The sequence below is a fragment of the Colossoma macropomum genome, unplaced genomic scaffold, assembly GCF_904425465.1.
Source record: "Colossoma macropomum unplaced genomic scaffold, Colossoma_macropomum, whole genome shotgun sequence".
NCBI classification, from domain to species: Eukaryota; Metazoa; Chordata; class Actinopteri; order Characiformes; family Serrasalmidae; genus Colossoma; species Colossoma macropomum.
In genome coordinates, this window is record NW_023494796.1 from 31,840,682 (window position 1) to 31,856,003 (window position 15,322).

General features: G+C 38.6%; 1 protein-coding gene across 4 annotated transcripts in view; it reads right to left on the bottom strand.

Annotated features, from left to right (window-relative positions):
• The window catches only part of LOC118816761 (collagen alpha-1(XIX) chain), a 278,363-nt gene extending 273,459 nt beyond the window's left edge, over positions 1-4,904 (bottom strand). For 3 of the 4 annotated variants that reach the window (XM_036583341.1, XM_036583339.1, XM_036583342.1), the window contains exon 1: positions 4,588-4,794. In XM_036583341.1, the coding sequence (XP_036439234.1) occupies positions 4,588-4,589 (2 nt within the window). In that variant the 5' untranslated portion in view covers positions 4,590-4,794. The other variant, XM_036583340.1, reaches the window with a different exon arrangement.
• Positions 4,905-15,322: the final 10,418 nt, after the last annotated feature.

Consider the following 15,322-nt stretch of genomic DNA (forward strand, 5'->3'; position numbering starts at 1 on the left):
TGTAAAGTTCATTTTATTAAGTAAACTTAAGTAAAGTTCAAGTATATTTCCTAAGTTATGTAGTTGTAGTAAGTATACTTATATCAATGTTCTAGTCTTACACTTGTAAGTGTACTATTTCAATACTTTTAGGGACTAAACTGGCTCACTTTTTAGTTTATAAAAGTATATTTAAGTATTCTTTAGGCATAAAAGTAGTAAACTTTGAGAACACAACTAGTTTACATGTAAGTTTTATTTTGTACTTCAACTATATGGTGAAATACACTATAAGTGAACTAGGTACTAGTTATATACTTGTAGTGGGGCTGAAAGATGAATCGTTTTTATATCGAAATAGCAATTTAAAAGGACGAAATTTTCAAATCGCAAGAGCTGCAGTTTTTATTAGTCTTATAGTCTATAATATACAAAACATTTTCCATCAATCAGAATAACCGTTTCACATTTAACCCAGCCAAGGGTTCTTTGAGTGTTCATAGTTCCAAATAGAACCATTTTCTTTACTAAAAAAACCTTAAAGAACCATCCCTTTTCAGTGTGAATGTTCATACTGCGAGATTTAAGTAGGGAAATTTAACCTAATCACACGCAGCTTGTGAACTGCCTTAAGATGAATTTGAAGAAACAGGAACAACCAAGCAACTGTGTGCTGTGACATCACAACTGCAAAAACTGGGTGGCTGGTGCACCGTGTTAAGCGTTCATATCTCGAGCCAAAAAAGTACACAATGGTCTTCTTATTAAGGCCAAACATTAGTTTATAGAAAACATTCACCTTTTAAATCATTTTTGTTTATGAAAGTATATTTTATATTACATATTTTATATTTATACTGTATAACTACAAGCACAGGCCACAAGCATATACAAGTATATGAATATGTACATACAAGCATGTGTGTATACAAGTATAAATACAGGCCAAATATGCTTAAACATATTGTCAGTATAAGTCAAGTATACTTATGTCTAATTTTGTCTAATATATCTTGAATAAACACATACAAAGCAAACTGAGAGCACACTCTATATTTGGTTTAAAAGTAGCATACTAATAGCACACTTTAATAAACGTCTGTTTTGTAAGGGTGACGCATCGGATTGACAATTCAAATGCACATCACATCCACATGAATGAAATGCCTAATCAGCGCATTGAGCCTCATTCACTAATATCTTCTTCAACCTGTTCTTGAGAAAAGTCTATGTCAGATTCATGACACTGGCAGTAACTGTGCTGATTTAATATATATTTGTAACATGGAAACAATGCACACCAGAGGTGGGCAATACGACGCTATTTCATCGTTATCGTGATACATTTTATTATCATGTTTTTTTGAGCATATCATGGATTTCTTTGGTCTGATGTAAACATATTTTATTTTTTATTTTTTAATTGTTTATATTGTTATTTTTGTGAAAGATAGAGTTCTATTGTTTATCTTGTATTTTTTACATTTAGTATTATACATATTGTCTATATAGTAACAAGTAACAAACTGTAACCTTGTTAATTAATTAATAAGGTTAATTACTTTGTTAATTCTCTTCTTGTTACTTCTTTTCTCTTCTTGAGTGCCTTGCTCTCCCTTTGCTGCTGAAGTACTGTGAATTTCTCCGTTGTGGGACTAATAAAGGATTATCTAATGTTATCTTAAAGGGGAAATCCACTGATTTTTCAAAAATTCTGCATCATTCAGTAGTTGAGATGTAAAGAAAGTCATTAAAAGTACACTTTATTAAAATGATGGTTCTTCAAGCGTTCTTTAGTAAAGACTATATAGTTCTATAGAGCACCATGAACACTTAAAGAACCATCTGCATGCCTAAAGAATGAAATGGTTCTTCAAAACCAATAGAAATGGTGTTTTATGTGGTTCCTCCATTTTTATAATGTTTAGCTAGAAATTATTACATTGTCAAATCATACATTTCCTTTTTTTGTCCATTCCAACAGATCAGACCTCAGAAGAAATAAATATTGTGACATGCATTGTGAAAATTTCTTAAGTATTAAGTATATTATTGTGATATATTTTTTTCCATATCGCCGACCCCTAACAGTTAATGCTGTTTAATCTGATGATATTTTTGTGATAATTGCAATAAAAATCATTGTAGTTATAGGTTTATTATTATTATTATTATTATTATTATTATAGTATGTTTTGTATTTGACTCTACAGGTTCTATTTTATCTGTACCAATTTATTAAATCTCAGAAAACCAATATTGTGATGCAAATTGTTGATCATGAAAATGTTTTGAAGCATCATGATATAATATTTTTGCCATACCACCCACCCCTAATATATTGTGATACGTCTCGTGACATTTTGCCGTATCGCCCACCTCTAACATATACACTTATTCCAGATGTGGAATAAGTGTGTGTGTTAGATGTGGTGGAGAGAGGTCAAAGCACCTGAAAACAAGCTCTCATGAAGAGGCAGCCCTTGCTAGGGGTTTGGTAATACGGACAAAATATTATATCACAATACTTCAAGACATTTTAACGATACACAATATGCATCACAATATGGTTTTCCTGAGATCTGATAAGTTGGAACAGACAAAATGGAACCAGTAGGGGCAAACGTAAAGATATTATAATAAACCTACAACACTGATTGTGTTTTCATGCACAAACTCATCTGATCATAATCGGATTCCTGCAGTTATCTGATTATTCAAATGGTCATGTAAACAGCACACTGATTTCTTAGATCGGAGTAAGGTCTAGAAATCTGATTCAGAAATCGAATAAAGAGAGCTGGATTGTAGCTCAGTAATCAGATTTCTCAATGCATGTAAACTCTTACTCTGATTTCTTTCATTTTTCTCAGTCTGCACATGTACAAAAACAAACCGGAAATGAAACCGACTACATGTTTGACGAAATAAAGGATCTGCATAGTCTTGACCTTCTAGATGATGTATGTTCATATTTTCAGACAAAGTGGCGTTTACGTCACATCGTCTTCTGTGAGTTTATTGGCTGGTTGCAAAGCAGAAATCTGATTACTGCCTGACTCATGTAGACCCAGAGTTTCCCCATTACCTAATTACCTAAGTGCATGTAAACACACTGAACCAAAATCTGATTTTCCACAGTTATCATATTATTCAATGCATGTAAGCACACTCAATGATATTTAGTGCTTCACAAACTGCACTGCACTAAATCTAATTAAATAAACCCAACTGTGCCCCTTTTAGTAATCGGACGTGCAGTTAGTACGTGTTTTTAAGTACTGACGATACTCACAGTGCCCTTGGAAAAGCATGCTGTGATGTTATTTATCGCGACAACGATAAAATATCGCCACATCGCCCACCCGTAGCTCTTGCTACAAGCCTGAGCCACGTCTACTGCCTCACCAGCCCACGTTTCTCCTCATTCACCTGCTCCATTCAGCTGGGCTCTGAACTTGAACCTGACACACACCAGGGCGGACAGAAATCCAGCTCGGATGTTGCAGGAACATATTCCGTGAATAAATAGTGCTGAAGGATCAAGTGGAGGAGGAACTGGGAAGGAGGGGTGGTAGTATTCCTGAAGCCATCTATCATCCCTGTGTGTGTGTGTGTGTGTGTGTGTGTGTGTGTGTGTGTGTGTGTGTGTGTGCTTGTCTTGCTATCCCTGTGAGGACTTACAATGATAAAACAACATGGCATTTCTGCACAAGTGAGGACATTTAGCTAATTTAGGTGTAGGTGTAGTACTACTTGACTACAGTAGTTAATAGAAAAATAAAAATCAATGGAAATCCTCACAAGAAATGTAAGACAAACGTGTGTGTGTGTGTGTGTGTGTGTGTGAAGGTGTCACATCAGCAACCATCTCCAAATCGATATGCTAACGTTAGGTGTACTAGCCTGCGGCTAACGCACTCATAGACAACAAGCTAAGTTAGTAGGTTAGTTATCTTACCGGTTTGCACTTCTACTCACTAGTTTGACCCACATTTGAGGGAAAAAAGTACCGTCTGCGTTACATTACGCAGGGATGGCACTTTCCAGCTGGTCAGCTGAGGTAACATTAGCTTAAAAACCCAATTTCAGGAGGCAAAACCGCGGCGATTCAGGTCAGGACGCTGCTAACTTAACCCCAACTTAGCGTTAACTCTAACAACAGCTAACACAGCGACACAGAGAACTACATTGACGTTAACTCGACAATTTACACATTTTAGTCCCACCTAAAGCACCTAAAGGTGCAGGGAGACTTTTCTCCTCCTCACTTCAGGCTTAGGACACCAACTCCGTCCAAAAAAGAGAGAAAAAAAAGGAAGAAAGAGGAAAAGAAAAGAAAGCTCATTCATGAATGAGACGCTGAGGTAAAACGACCGTTGGAAGCACGCGCACGCGAGGAACACGAAGCTGAAGTTGGCTCGCTGTAACCGTACTATCTCGCCGTTCCACCTTAAGTGGTGCAGCAGTTCCGTTCGGCTGCCCGCACACCTGAGGAGCCAGCATGGAACCGCTGCACCATTTAAGGTGGAACGGCTGAATTAGGACGAGAAGCTGGTGAACAGGGAGCCAACTCAAGCCTCCTGAGGCAAACAGAGCACTACTTACATCTGCTGAGAAAGTTTAGTCTCTCCTTCTCTCTCTCTCTTTCTTTCTGTCCCTTTTTCCTTCCAAAGCGGGACCGAGACGCTCCTCCGGGCGCTATGGGCTCATGTTAGGAAGCGACTCGGGGTCCAAACACTGTTGGAAACACAGAAAAGTGAGAATGGAGAGGCGCTCTGAGGAGCTGTGTCCTTATTAGTCTCACTGACTGACCCTCCCACTCACTCACTCATTAGTCCACTAAAATACATCAGCAGGGAGCAGCGCTCAGGGGAGAACCCGGAGAGAGAAGTCGGAGACAGAGCTCGCTGAGAGGGAACCGGGCTCCACATCCAGGATTTAGAGCAGATTAAAGGACACTCAGGTGGTCCCCAGACCAGCCCCTGGGACTCCCTCCCCTCACTCTCAGTTTGACACCTCACTCTGTTCAGGACAGAACGGAGACTTGTTGACTCAGAGCGCGCTGACAGTGGAAGCCAGTCAGAAGATGCTGAAACTTTCTGCTGTCAGTCGCTCTGAGTCAGATTTCTGCTCTGTTCACAGTACAGGGCAAGGCTTCAGTGGTGTCCATGATAACTGAGCCGTACAATACGTGTTTGGCAGTGTCATATGATTATAATCATACATAATCAATTGCTGTATCATATATTAATGTTACTGCATAATATACATGATGTATTATATTTGTTACTATATATCATATAATATATAGATAGATAGATAGATAGATAGAGATGTAGATATACATGATATCCGTGAAAGCTAAACCATACAGTGTGTGGTTGGCAGTATAATATAATGTAATAATATATTATATACATTACTGTATATCATACAATAATGTTAATATAGTACAAAATATGATCTAGGGATGCTGTGTGTCTGTGTACATCTATATAAATAGATACATATGTATGTATGCGTTTATATATATATATATATATTCTTGATATATATTCACACATAAATATACATATATGTATGAATTTGCACATATACATATGTCACTGCTTTCAGAACAAAACCTTGTATCTCCTAAATTCCACATTGTTATTTTACAGGAAAAGGAAAAAAATCATCCCTGACTTTGAATGGAAGTTAATAGAACAATATTTTTTCAAGTGATTTTGGAGCCTTTCTCTTGTTCCATTCATCATGAGATTTTAGCGTTTCGTAAAGAGCAGCTGATGTTCTGATGACAAAATGACTAAAATAGAGATACCAGGTTTTGTTCCAGCAGCAGGGATGAATCCTACATTAAACCTTTAATGGTCGTAACAATAAACCGTTGCTATGTACGTCATAAACAGCTGCAGTAAGTCAGTGTGGGAGAGTTTTTCACGTTTATCTCTTAAAATGTTGTAGTTTAGTGTGTGAACCTGCAGACAGTCATTTACAGAAAGAAGAGTCAGTATTGATCCACTCAGCATTGACGGCTTCAAACAGCTGGAAAACACTGACCAGCTAGTTTGTGTTTAATGTGAGACCAAATATTCTCTATAGGGTTTAAATCTGGACTCTGACCAGCCAAAACCATCAGTAAACACCATTATAGGCTTGGCCCATTTTGTTTGCACAGGCGTGTATATATATATATATATATATATATATATATATATATATATATGTGTGTGTGTGTGTGTGTGTGTGTTTAAAAACCACCCTGAAAATCTGGTCATTTTTTCATTTGAATTTGGAAATAAACAGCAAATTCGAGACACTGACCTTGTTGAGGTGTTTGTACTGAAAGTTCTGATTGTTTCCGGTCTTGTACAGTGAAGCTCGTGTTCAGACGACTCTTAGACGACTCTTGGGTTGACCTACTGATCGGAGATGTTTACTTGTCCATGCAGCTCAGTTGCTCACTGTCATTAAAGCAAAAAAGGGACACACCACCAAATACTAAGAAATTCTGACGTTCATGTTCAAATTTCAGGGACTCTTTGCTCTTAAAAAGATGGTTCTTCAAGGGTTCTTTAGTAAAGAAAATAGTTCTAAATAGAGGCCTGTTGAAGAGGGTTCTATGTAGCACCAAAAAAAGGTTCTTCTGTTGTTACAGGCTCATGTTGTACCTATACCAGAACCTTTTTCAAAAAGGTTCTATACAGAACCATCTACAGCAGATCCTCCATCAGTCTGAAGAGCCATTTTATGATGCAAAGAACACTTTACTCATGCAAGAGGTTCTTTGAGTGTTCATGGTTCTATATAAAACTATTTTCTTTACTAAAGAACCCTTGAAGAGCCATCTTTTTTTAAGTGAGTCCTTTTCACGCAAATTATTATGATGAAGTCTATTACACTATATTATGTTTTATATATGTATGAATATGTGTATTTATGTATATACATGGATTTATTTAGCGCAGCTTGTGAAATCTATTGGAATAGGAAACTGCATTGATAGTTTTTGATAGTATTTTTGTGTCTTTTTGTGTCTGTTGCACCTTATCAAACCCCAGAAAAACACATATTGTTATGCGTATTATGTGTCGTGTACATTTCTTGCAGTACTGTGATGTATTTGTGCCATATTACCCACTCCTACATTACAAGACATTAATTTCTCATTTAAAGAAGCAGCTCAACCAATTACGCTGTGGCTGGCAGTGAACTGAAGCTCATATCTGCAAAATAGCATGATGTAATTCATACAGCGCTAACTGATGACTCCTCGCTTTCCCTGTGTGACTGTGCCTTTAATGCAGCACTGACAAAATGGGTTTAGTGCTGAAAGTGAAGTGCAGATTTTCACCTTCACGCTTTGCCCTCTGAGCGCAGCCTACAGTACTTCCATAGGAGTCTGAGACTATTTTGGTCCCGGCCCTCTCAAATACCACCACAGATTGGTTCGTGATCTCTCTCTAGGCTGTGGCGCACAACTTGTTTACATTGTAATGAATTCCAACTTATTCTTACAATTCAGTGGCATTTAGAGCTGCTGTTTGTTTATTAGCAAAAGGTGAAGTCAATTTGGACTGTGATTTAATTTGCTGTGGGCTAAATATTTCTCAAAGAGTCTTGTTGGCCAATATAAAGGCAGTAATGAGCTTTTACCTGAACCCCTGTTCTCCTTATCTGAGTGCTTGGAAAGCAGCACTTCAACAAAAATATAATCACTACACAAAATGTAGTCAGTCAGCCATGATATGATGTTAGCTTTGCGCTACAGCTGTGAAGCTAATGTAGCTGACAATAGAAATACTACACAAAGAGCATGGCTAAATCATCACTAGGCCTGTCGCAATTATACACACTTAATTCTGTGTAACTTTTTTGGCGTTTGTGTGAATGTGTGCGCAGTGTTGATTCAACAGTAGAACCAGTGTTGGCTACAGTTAACGTAACTGTCAACTGGGGTGGCTAATCAGCCAGTTTGGCCACTTCAAGCTTGTCTTTTAACTTGCAAACAGTGAACAAGAAAAGAGAATTAAATCATTAATCGCAATATTTTTGACAACTTATCATCAGCTAACCTTTCATGATGTTGACATCCCTGATCATCTCATGCTAACGTTAAGCCCCAAGTTGATATAGTCTGGTATTGTAGCTAACAGCATGACACACCATGTCTGAAACCACTTAAGTGAGTCTGCAATAGGTGACCAGATTTCTTAAATGAAAAGCAGTCGCTGTACTGGACTGTAGTGGTGAAGAGGGAGCTGAGCTCTCTGTTTACTGGTCAGTCTACATCCCGACCCTCACCTGTGGTCATGAGCTTTAGGTAATACAAGCGGTGGATCTTTCTTCACAGGGTGGCGGCTACACTCTACTGACAGGGTGAGGAGCTCAGTCATCCGGGAGAAGCTGAGAGGAGCCAGCTGAGGTGGCTCAGGGCCCTTGGATGCCTCCCGGTGGAGGTTTACCAGGTACAGCCTGCTGGGACGAGATCCTGGGGTCATCCTAGGACCTGCTAGAGGGATTATATCTCCAAACTGGCCAGGGAGTGGCTTGGGGTCCCCCAGAATGAGCTGGAGAAAGTTGTTGGGTACAGGGTCATCTGGGATTCTCTGCTCTCCTAACTGCAAACGCAACCCTGGATTAGGATCTGGATCAGGCAGTGAAGATGGTGATGGTGACAATGATGATGACGATGATAAAGCAGGGACATTTCGGGTTCGGTGGTCGATATATCATTAAAATATCCAGTGTTTTTATTTATAAAATAAAATAGCAGGACAGTTTCAGTTTCATATATTTTGACCATGATAGCTGCTGTACCATAATTATCTATGGTGAAGGCTGACTAATAAAATTGGGTACTGACTAAGTAACTTTGTAAACCATGTCAGAAAATCATACAGTAGCTTATTAAAAAATAATGCACTGTTTGTAGCCACATTTAAGTAGACTGTATGCCTCTACAAATTAAAGCCCACCGATCACCTGGTAGTACAATTCACATCCCATAAACCCACCTCTGCTTTAACCCCTGGGTCACTGTCACATTGGTCCACAACATGGTGATGTTGTGGACTCTCTTGACACTTGTGAGCTTCTGGCTGAGTTTTACACCACAGTGTTCTGTAAAACTAGGCGAAAAAGTGGTAGAAGTGGACAGTAGTTAGTTCACAGTTAAAAACGGGGACAGCTCCAGCTGGGGACAGGTCACCAAAACGGGGACTGTCCCTGGAAAATAGGGACTTTTGGTCACCCTAAGTTTGCACCATGCCAATTGGTCAGCAGATGGCAGCAGCAGCCCCCTCTGTTGGCCAAAACAAACACTATGCAAGAAGTCTTCCCGTCTGCTCTGATATAGGGTTTTATTACTATGTTTTTTGCTCGCAGTTCAAAACGGGGACAGCTCCAGCCTGGGACAGTGCACCAAAACGGGGACTGTCCACAGAAAACAGGGACGTCTGGTCGCCCTAAGTTTGCAGCATGCTAGTTGGTGCACTTAAGATAGCATGACTTGTTAGCTACGTTAGCCTCGTAGCTCTAGTGCTAAACTAAAGAAGCAAACTTCAGGCGCTGGTGTTTTAAAATGTGATTGTTTTTATGTTGTTTTGATATAATTTTTAATGATGTTAAGTATGTTAATGTGGGCCAGAGATAACATTTCATCAGTGTAATTATTGGGTATCTTGGTGTGTCTTTGTAGCTTTAGCCTGTGTTCACTAGACAGGAATGTGCAGTATTTACTGAATGGACAACCAAGCACTTTTGTAGGTCCCTCTGGATAAGAACATTCACTAAATGCTATAACGATCCTAAAAGAGATTTTTAGCATTGCATGCAAAGTTTCTTCGCTTTACTCTGCTTGTAAAAGTTGAGCAATGCTGTTTTCTACATAAATTAAATGTTGTCATGTTGTTGGGTCGTTACCAAGCAAGCACTGAGCAATCTAACAAGACTTTCAACAGGGGCTTAGCCCTCTTCTGCTCCTATAGCACGCTCTGCTATCAGAGCTTGCGTGATTTGTTTTCGCACCCTGACAGGGAATGAGGTCAAAACGAGGAAAGTCATTTATTTATTTACTCGCCCAGACTTTGGGTGGAGAACAGGTTAAAATATTCAAGAGCATGATCATGTATGATTTAACAACAATCCCCACACAAAACACATATTATATATAATATAAAATTACCGAAAAGTTGTCAGTTTACCTCAGAAATAAACCAAAAAACACCAAAAACACCATGCCCACTGCAAAAAATTGTGTCAGCAGGTGAAAACATCCTACAACTAGTCAGTATATTAAATATTTCTAATTATGTGAGTGCTATAAGAATATTATAAGATCGTTTAACCTCTTTCTGTACATCTTTACTTGTTGTAAGTCATTTTGTCTAGTGAAAGTTATTTCACATATTATTTCTTGCAGTAAGCAAAATTATCTGCATTATTTCTGAAAACAATGGACTTTTTCACCTGATAAAATGGTTTAAAATAAGTAAAAATGTGTAGAAACAGGCTAAATAATCTTATAACATCAATTACAACAGCCTAATGAAGAGAAATATTAGATATATTGATGAGATTTAAGATGTTTTCCATAATTTTTTGCACTGCAGGACCACGTTTGTTCAGACATGCACATTTGCATGACCTCTGACCCTCGTAAGATGCTTAAACACGCAGAGCGCAGCAGGTGTTTTGGTGGGGATTAAAGCGTAACTCGGCGGTTCATCCTCGAACACTGTCCCAGTTTCTCCTCTTTTTGGTCCTCAGACAGCACTTTCTCTACTGCCATGCCCAAAAGCAAACAAATCTTCAAATGCGTCAGCGTATCAGGCTGGAGCACCTGCTCCTCCGCACCTGTTTGCATTATTTTCAATCAGGAGATTCTTAACTTTCAGAATTGAAAAGGCCTGTCAGGTGCGAGTTATTTCAATAAACCGCAGGACGCGAGCTTCATCGCTCCACGCCACTAAGCATATGGCATTCAGCAGAAAAGCCCACTTTGTCTTTCTAAAGTGCTTCCCAAACAAAAGCAATGCGTCTGCCTCTGTTGTTCCATTTTCATGAGTCAAAACTGTATTAATGGATATGGCAAACAACTGCAGGCCGGCGACACTAAAAAGCCCCATCCGGTTACCGCCGGTGGGCAGCGCACACCCTGCAAACAGTGATCTAGTCAACAAAGCTGCTATTTCTCATTATGAGACTGCTGTAAGAATATCATAAGATTATTTAACCTGTTTCTGTACGATTTTACTAGTTTTCAGTCATTTTATTTACTGAAAAGTTTCCATTGGCAGATCATTTGACTTGTTTTAAACATCGGGTCTATTTCACCAATCGTTCTTAAGAAGAAATTTCTGTTTAAAACCCACTTACGCAGTTTTGACGAAGGTTCTGAAATTCACCAGTGTTTTCTTATTTGGGATTTGTAGGAAGGTGAAGCGGAGTAGTTGAAGGAATGTTTGACTGAATGTATGGGGAAATACTACACACAGAAATGTACCATACAAAAATAAATGTATGTAAATGTGTTTCTCAAATTCTTTTGAAAATGTATGAAAATAAAATCCTGTCTAACAGAAGTCAGTACTGTTTAGTTTTATCTGTAGCCTCTGTTTAAAGTACACACAATTAAAAAAATATAACAAATACGAATAAATGCAATATGAAATTTTCAAACATTGCGAAATACATTTTGAATTTTTTTCCACATGGTGTAAGACACTTTCTCTACTGGTAAACAGACTCAGCCCCTTAAAATCCCAGACTTATTACATACTAAGGCTTTTTATTTAGGGACTTCAATGCAAACTGGCTGAGCTATTCTTAGACTGTAGAAGTGTGTAATAAAACTTTGGGTCCAAAGGTGGGCTCTGGCCATTTAAGGGGTTGAAACTGTAAAAATGTACAGAAACAGGTTGAATAATCTTATAATATGCTTACAACAGTTTCGTAATGAGAAATATTCAAATTATTAACTACATGGAGGATGTTTTTTTACTTGTTTAGATAAGAAGTGTGAGCTAAGAAGTGTGAAGTTTGGGAAATCTGCTTTATCTCAACCAGACTGTGTCCACGGCGAAGAAGCCAGCTCCTGTTGCTTGTCAGTGTTGAGCTGCACCATGCGAAATCTAATATTGATGGGAGTATTAACAGGATTCGGGCTCTCAACAGGGCCTGTCTGAAACAATGGACATCATTAGTCTCTTCGGAGACCACTGGATCCTCAGCTATTGACTCCTCAGCTCCTCAACCCGGACGTGAGACGGTGTTTCTTCTCAAAGTACAGTTTTACAGATCAATAATAAGCTCAGTAACAGAGAAAACAATCCATAATTGGCTTAAATATATTCTGTTCTTGTTTGAAGGTGTAAGAAGTAATAAGCGCAGCACGAGGCGTTCTGGAAAGCAGCTGACGAATGTTTTTTCGGTGCACAGTATCACTCCAAACTGATTAAATTCAGACGTATAACCATGAATCCGCAAGAAAAAGGCTCTATTTGAGAAATAATACATCTGAATTTACTCCTTTGCTGCTAAACAAATTCACAAACTTATAATTGGTTGTAGTTGCTGATGGTGCACTTCTTGTTGGACAGGCTTGGAAGATAGATAGACTGACTGTATTATAAACTTACCAATCCTTTCTTTAGAAACTACCCTGTAGGTCCACCCAGGGGCAGAGTTGGTGGTTCTGGGGTTCTGGGCAAAAGACAGCAATGGCGCCCCCTGGAAGCGCATTTTAAATTCTGCTCTGAGCAAAAAATGGTATCTTGTCTAATAAAAATATGTTAAATCTACTCAATATGTCTAATATTTACCATTATGAGATGATTGTGCGCTTATTATATGATTATCTGTCTTATTTCTAGACATTTTTCTCTTGTTTTGAATAATTTTATTAAGTAAGATTATTTCACTATACTGGCAGATAGTTTTGCAGGTTTCAGGCACATTTCTTAAAACAAGCAAAATTATCTGCTAATGTAGTGAGATAATTTTACTTGATTAAAATTACTTGAAACAAGTAAAGAAATAAGGAAAACAATCTTAAATTAAGCTTACAACAATCTCAACATGAGAAGTTTTGAATTTATTGACTGTCGTTGCTGTCCAAATAAAAACAAGTATCTCCAAAATGGTAACTTTACAGGAGAAGGCAAAAACACTCTTACCTTTCAATGTAAGTCAATGTAAAGAGGTTTTTATTTCAAGTGATTTAGAGCATTTCTATTGATCCATTCATCATTACATGTGCACACAATGTAAAGGCCAGCTGGAGTGTTGAAATGAGGCAAAAAAATAAAATAAAAAAAAATGGAGATACATGGTTCTCTTTGAACAGTGACGATATTTAAGATAATTTTATTTAATAAGATTCCTCCTTGGCTCCTGGAAGGCTCCTGAGTAGCACAACCATCTACACTGAACAAAAAATGCTTTCAAGGCAAGAGTAATCATCTTATAATCTAGTCCTTTCTATTTTCAGATAGGTGAAAGAACATTAACCTTATCTAGATCGCTGTACTGGTACCAGCAGACTTCCATTTAAGCGTTCACAGCATTTTTTATACATCATTTTTATGCATCAAAGTGTTCAGCAATATGCTGATGCAATGCACCGTTAGAAAGCTTGAAATCTCAGGATTTGATTCTCACAAACCATTTTATGATCCGTTACTCACAGCAGTTGCGATCGCCTCATTTACAGGATCGGCACCGAATGAGCAAACGCTAACAAACCTGTGTGTCCTCACCTTCAGAGCCTCACCGCCTCCACAGAGACACCATAATCCACAACAGGTGGTCTGATAACACGGCAAGAGTCAGAGATCAGTTTAGAGATCTGTGAGTCAGGAGGAAATAAAGTCCTCCGTTCTAGACTCTGTTACTCTGAGTCAGTAATTCAGATGGTTATTCTGACTGTTGAGAGTGTTTCCTCTCAAACAAGACCGAGATCATGACTATAGCCCAGCGTGTGAGGGAACAGCGCCCCCTTTACTTTAGAAACGCCGCTTCAGGAACAAATGAGGCCACAGTTAACAGGTTAAAGATTATTTAAAGAGCCCATATCCTATATTTGTAGTTTTGTACATGGGGTTTGTTTTAGACATTTGTGTTGGTTTTTGTATTAAAAATAGTCAGGGGTCGGCAACATGCGGCTCTTTTACTGCCCTGCTGCGGCTCTACAGCAGAATTAGATTTGTAGGTAAAAGCAAAATAAAAGCAAATTTGTAGGTAAAAGCAAAAAAATCAAACATTGAGAGACATTTTACAGAAACTGTTCTACTTTTGAGGAAAAGTTTCCTGCAAGCTTAAAGCAGAGCAAAGTAAGTCTGTATTTTTGTCTGCGTATTCATTTACATTATATTTTTATTCTATACTAATAGATCAGCACATACTGAGACATATTTACAGCCAAGATGGTGAAACATTACTTCAATAAAATAGACATAAAATGTTGTGGCTCCCAAGGTGGTTTGATTTTTGTTGAAAGGACAAAATGGCTCTTCTTACCATTGGAGTTGAGTGAAAGTAAAAAAGTGTATACATCACTAGGGGGATACACTATGTGTCCAAAAGTTTGTGGACACCTGCTAATGCAATGTTTCATTTGAAATGAAGGTGCTAATAGTGAGTTTGTGCTGCAGTAACAGCCTCTGGAAAGGCTTTTAGACTCATCCCAAAGGTACTGGATGGAGCTCCATCACTCCAGAGAACACAGTTCCACTGCTCCACAGCCCAATGCTGTGGGGCTTTATACCCCTCTAGCCCTGGGCATTGGGCATGGTGGCTTTAGTTGCTCCAGAGCGTCCCATTCCGTTGGTCAATGCTTTTCTATGGAGATTATACAAGCAATGTGTGCACGGTTGTCAGCAATGGATGCACCTTAAAGTAACTGAATTCACTGTCACGACACTTCTGGGCGTATTGTTGTTACGATCCTGGGGGTGTGTGGTGTTTTGTTTTATGGTCTCTCTTTCTCGTTCATCACCCATAGGGTTAATGTCTGGAGGACTCTGATTGGGTACAGCAGGGGGCGCTCCAGCTACTTATGGGGCAGAGATGCACTGCAGAAAGGGAAGGGCTGTTCCAGTGTTCCAGTTGCCCCCTCTTAAATAAGATCACATATGCACTTGACCAGTTTAAAGCTAGATTTACAGGCTAAGTACTTTTTCCTACAAGATGGTGCCTTTAACTTGAACAAGTTAAAAGAAATAAGTGCTGATAATTGGTCCATTATTTGTAGTTTGTAGTGTCTTGGTCTGGCAGCTGGTTGGTGTTGGCATACTTTTTATATATGACCTTAATTCACCCCTAGACATTTGCTGTCGCA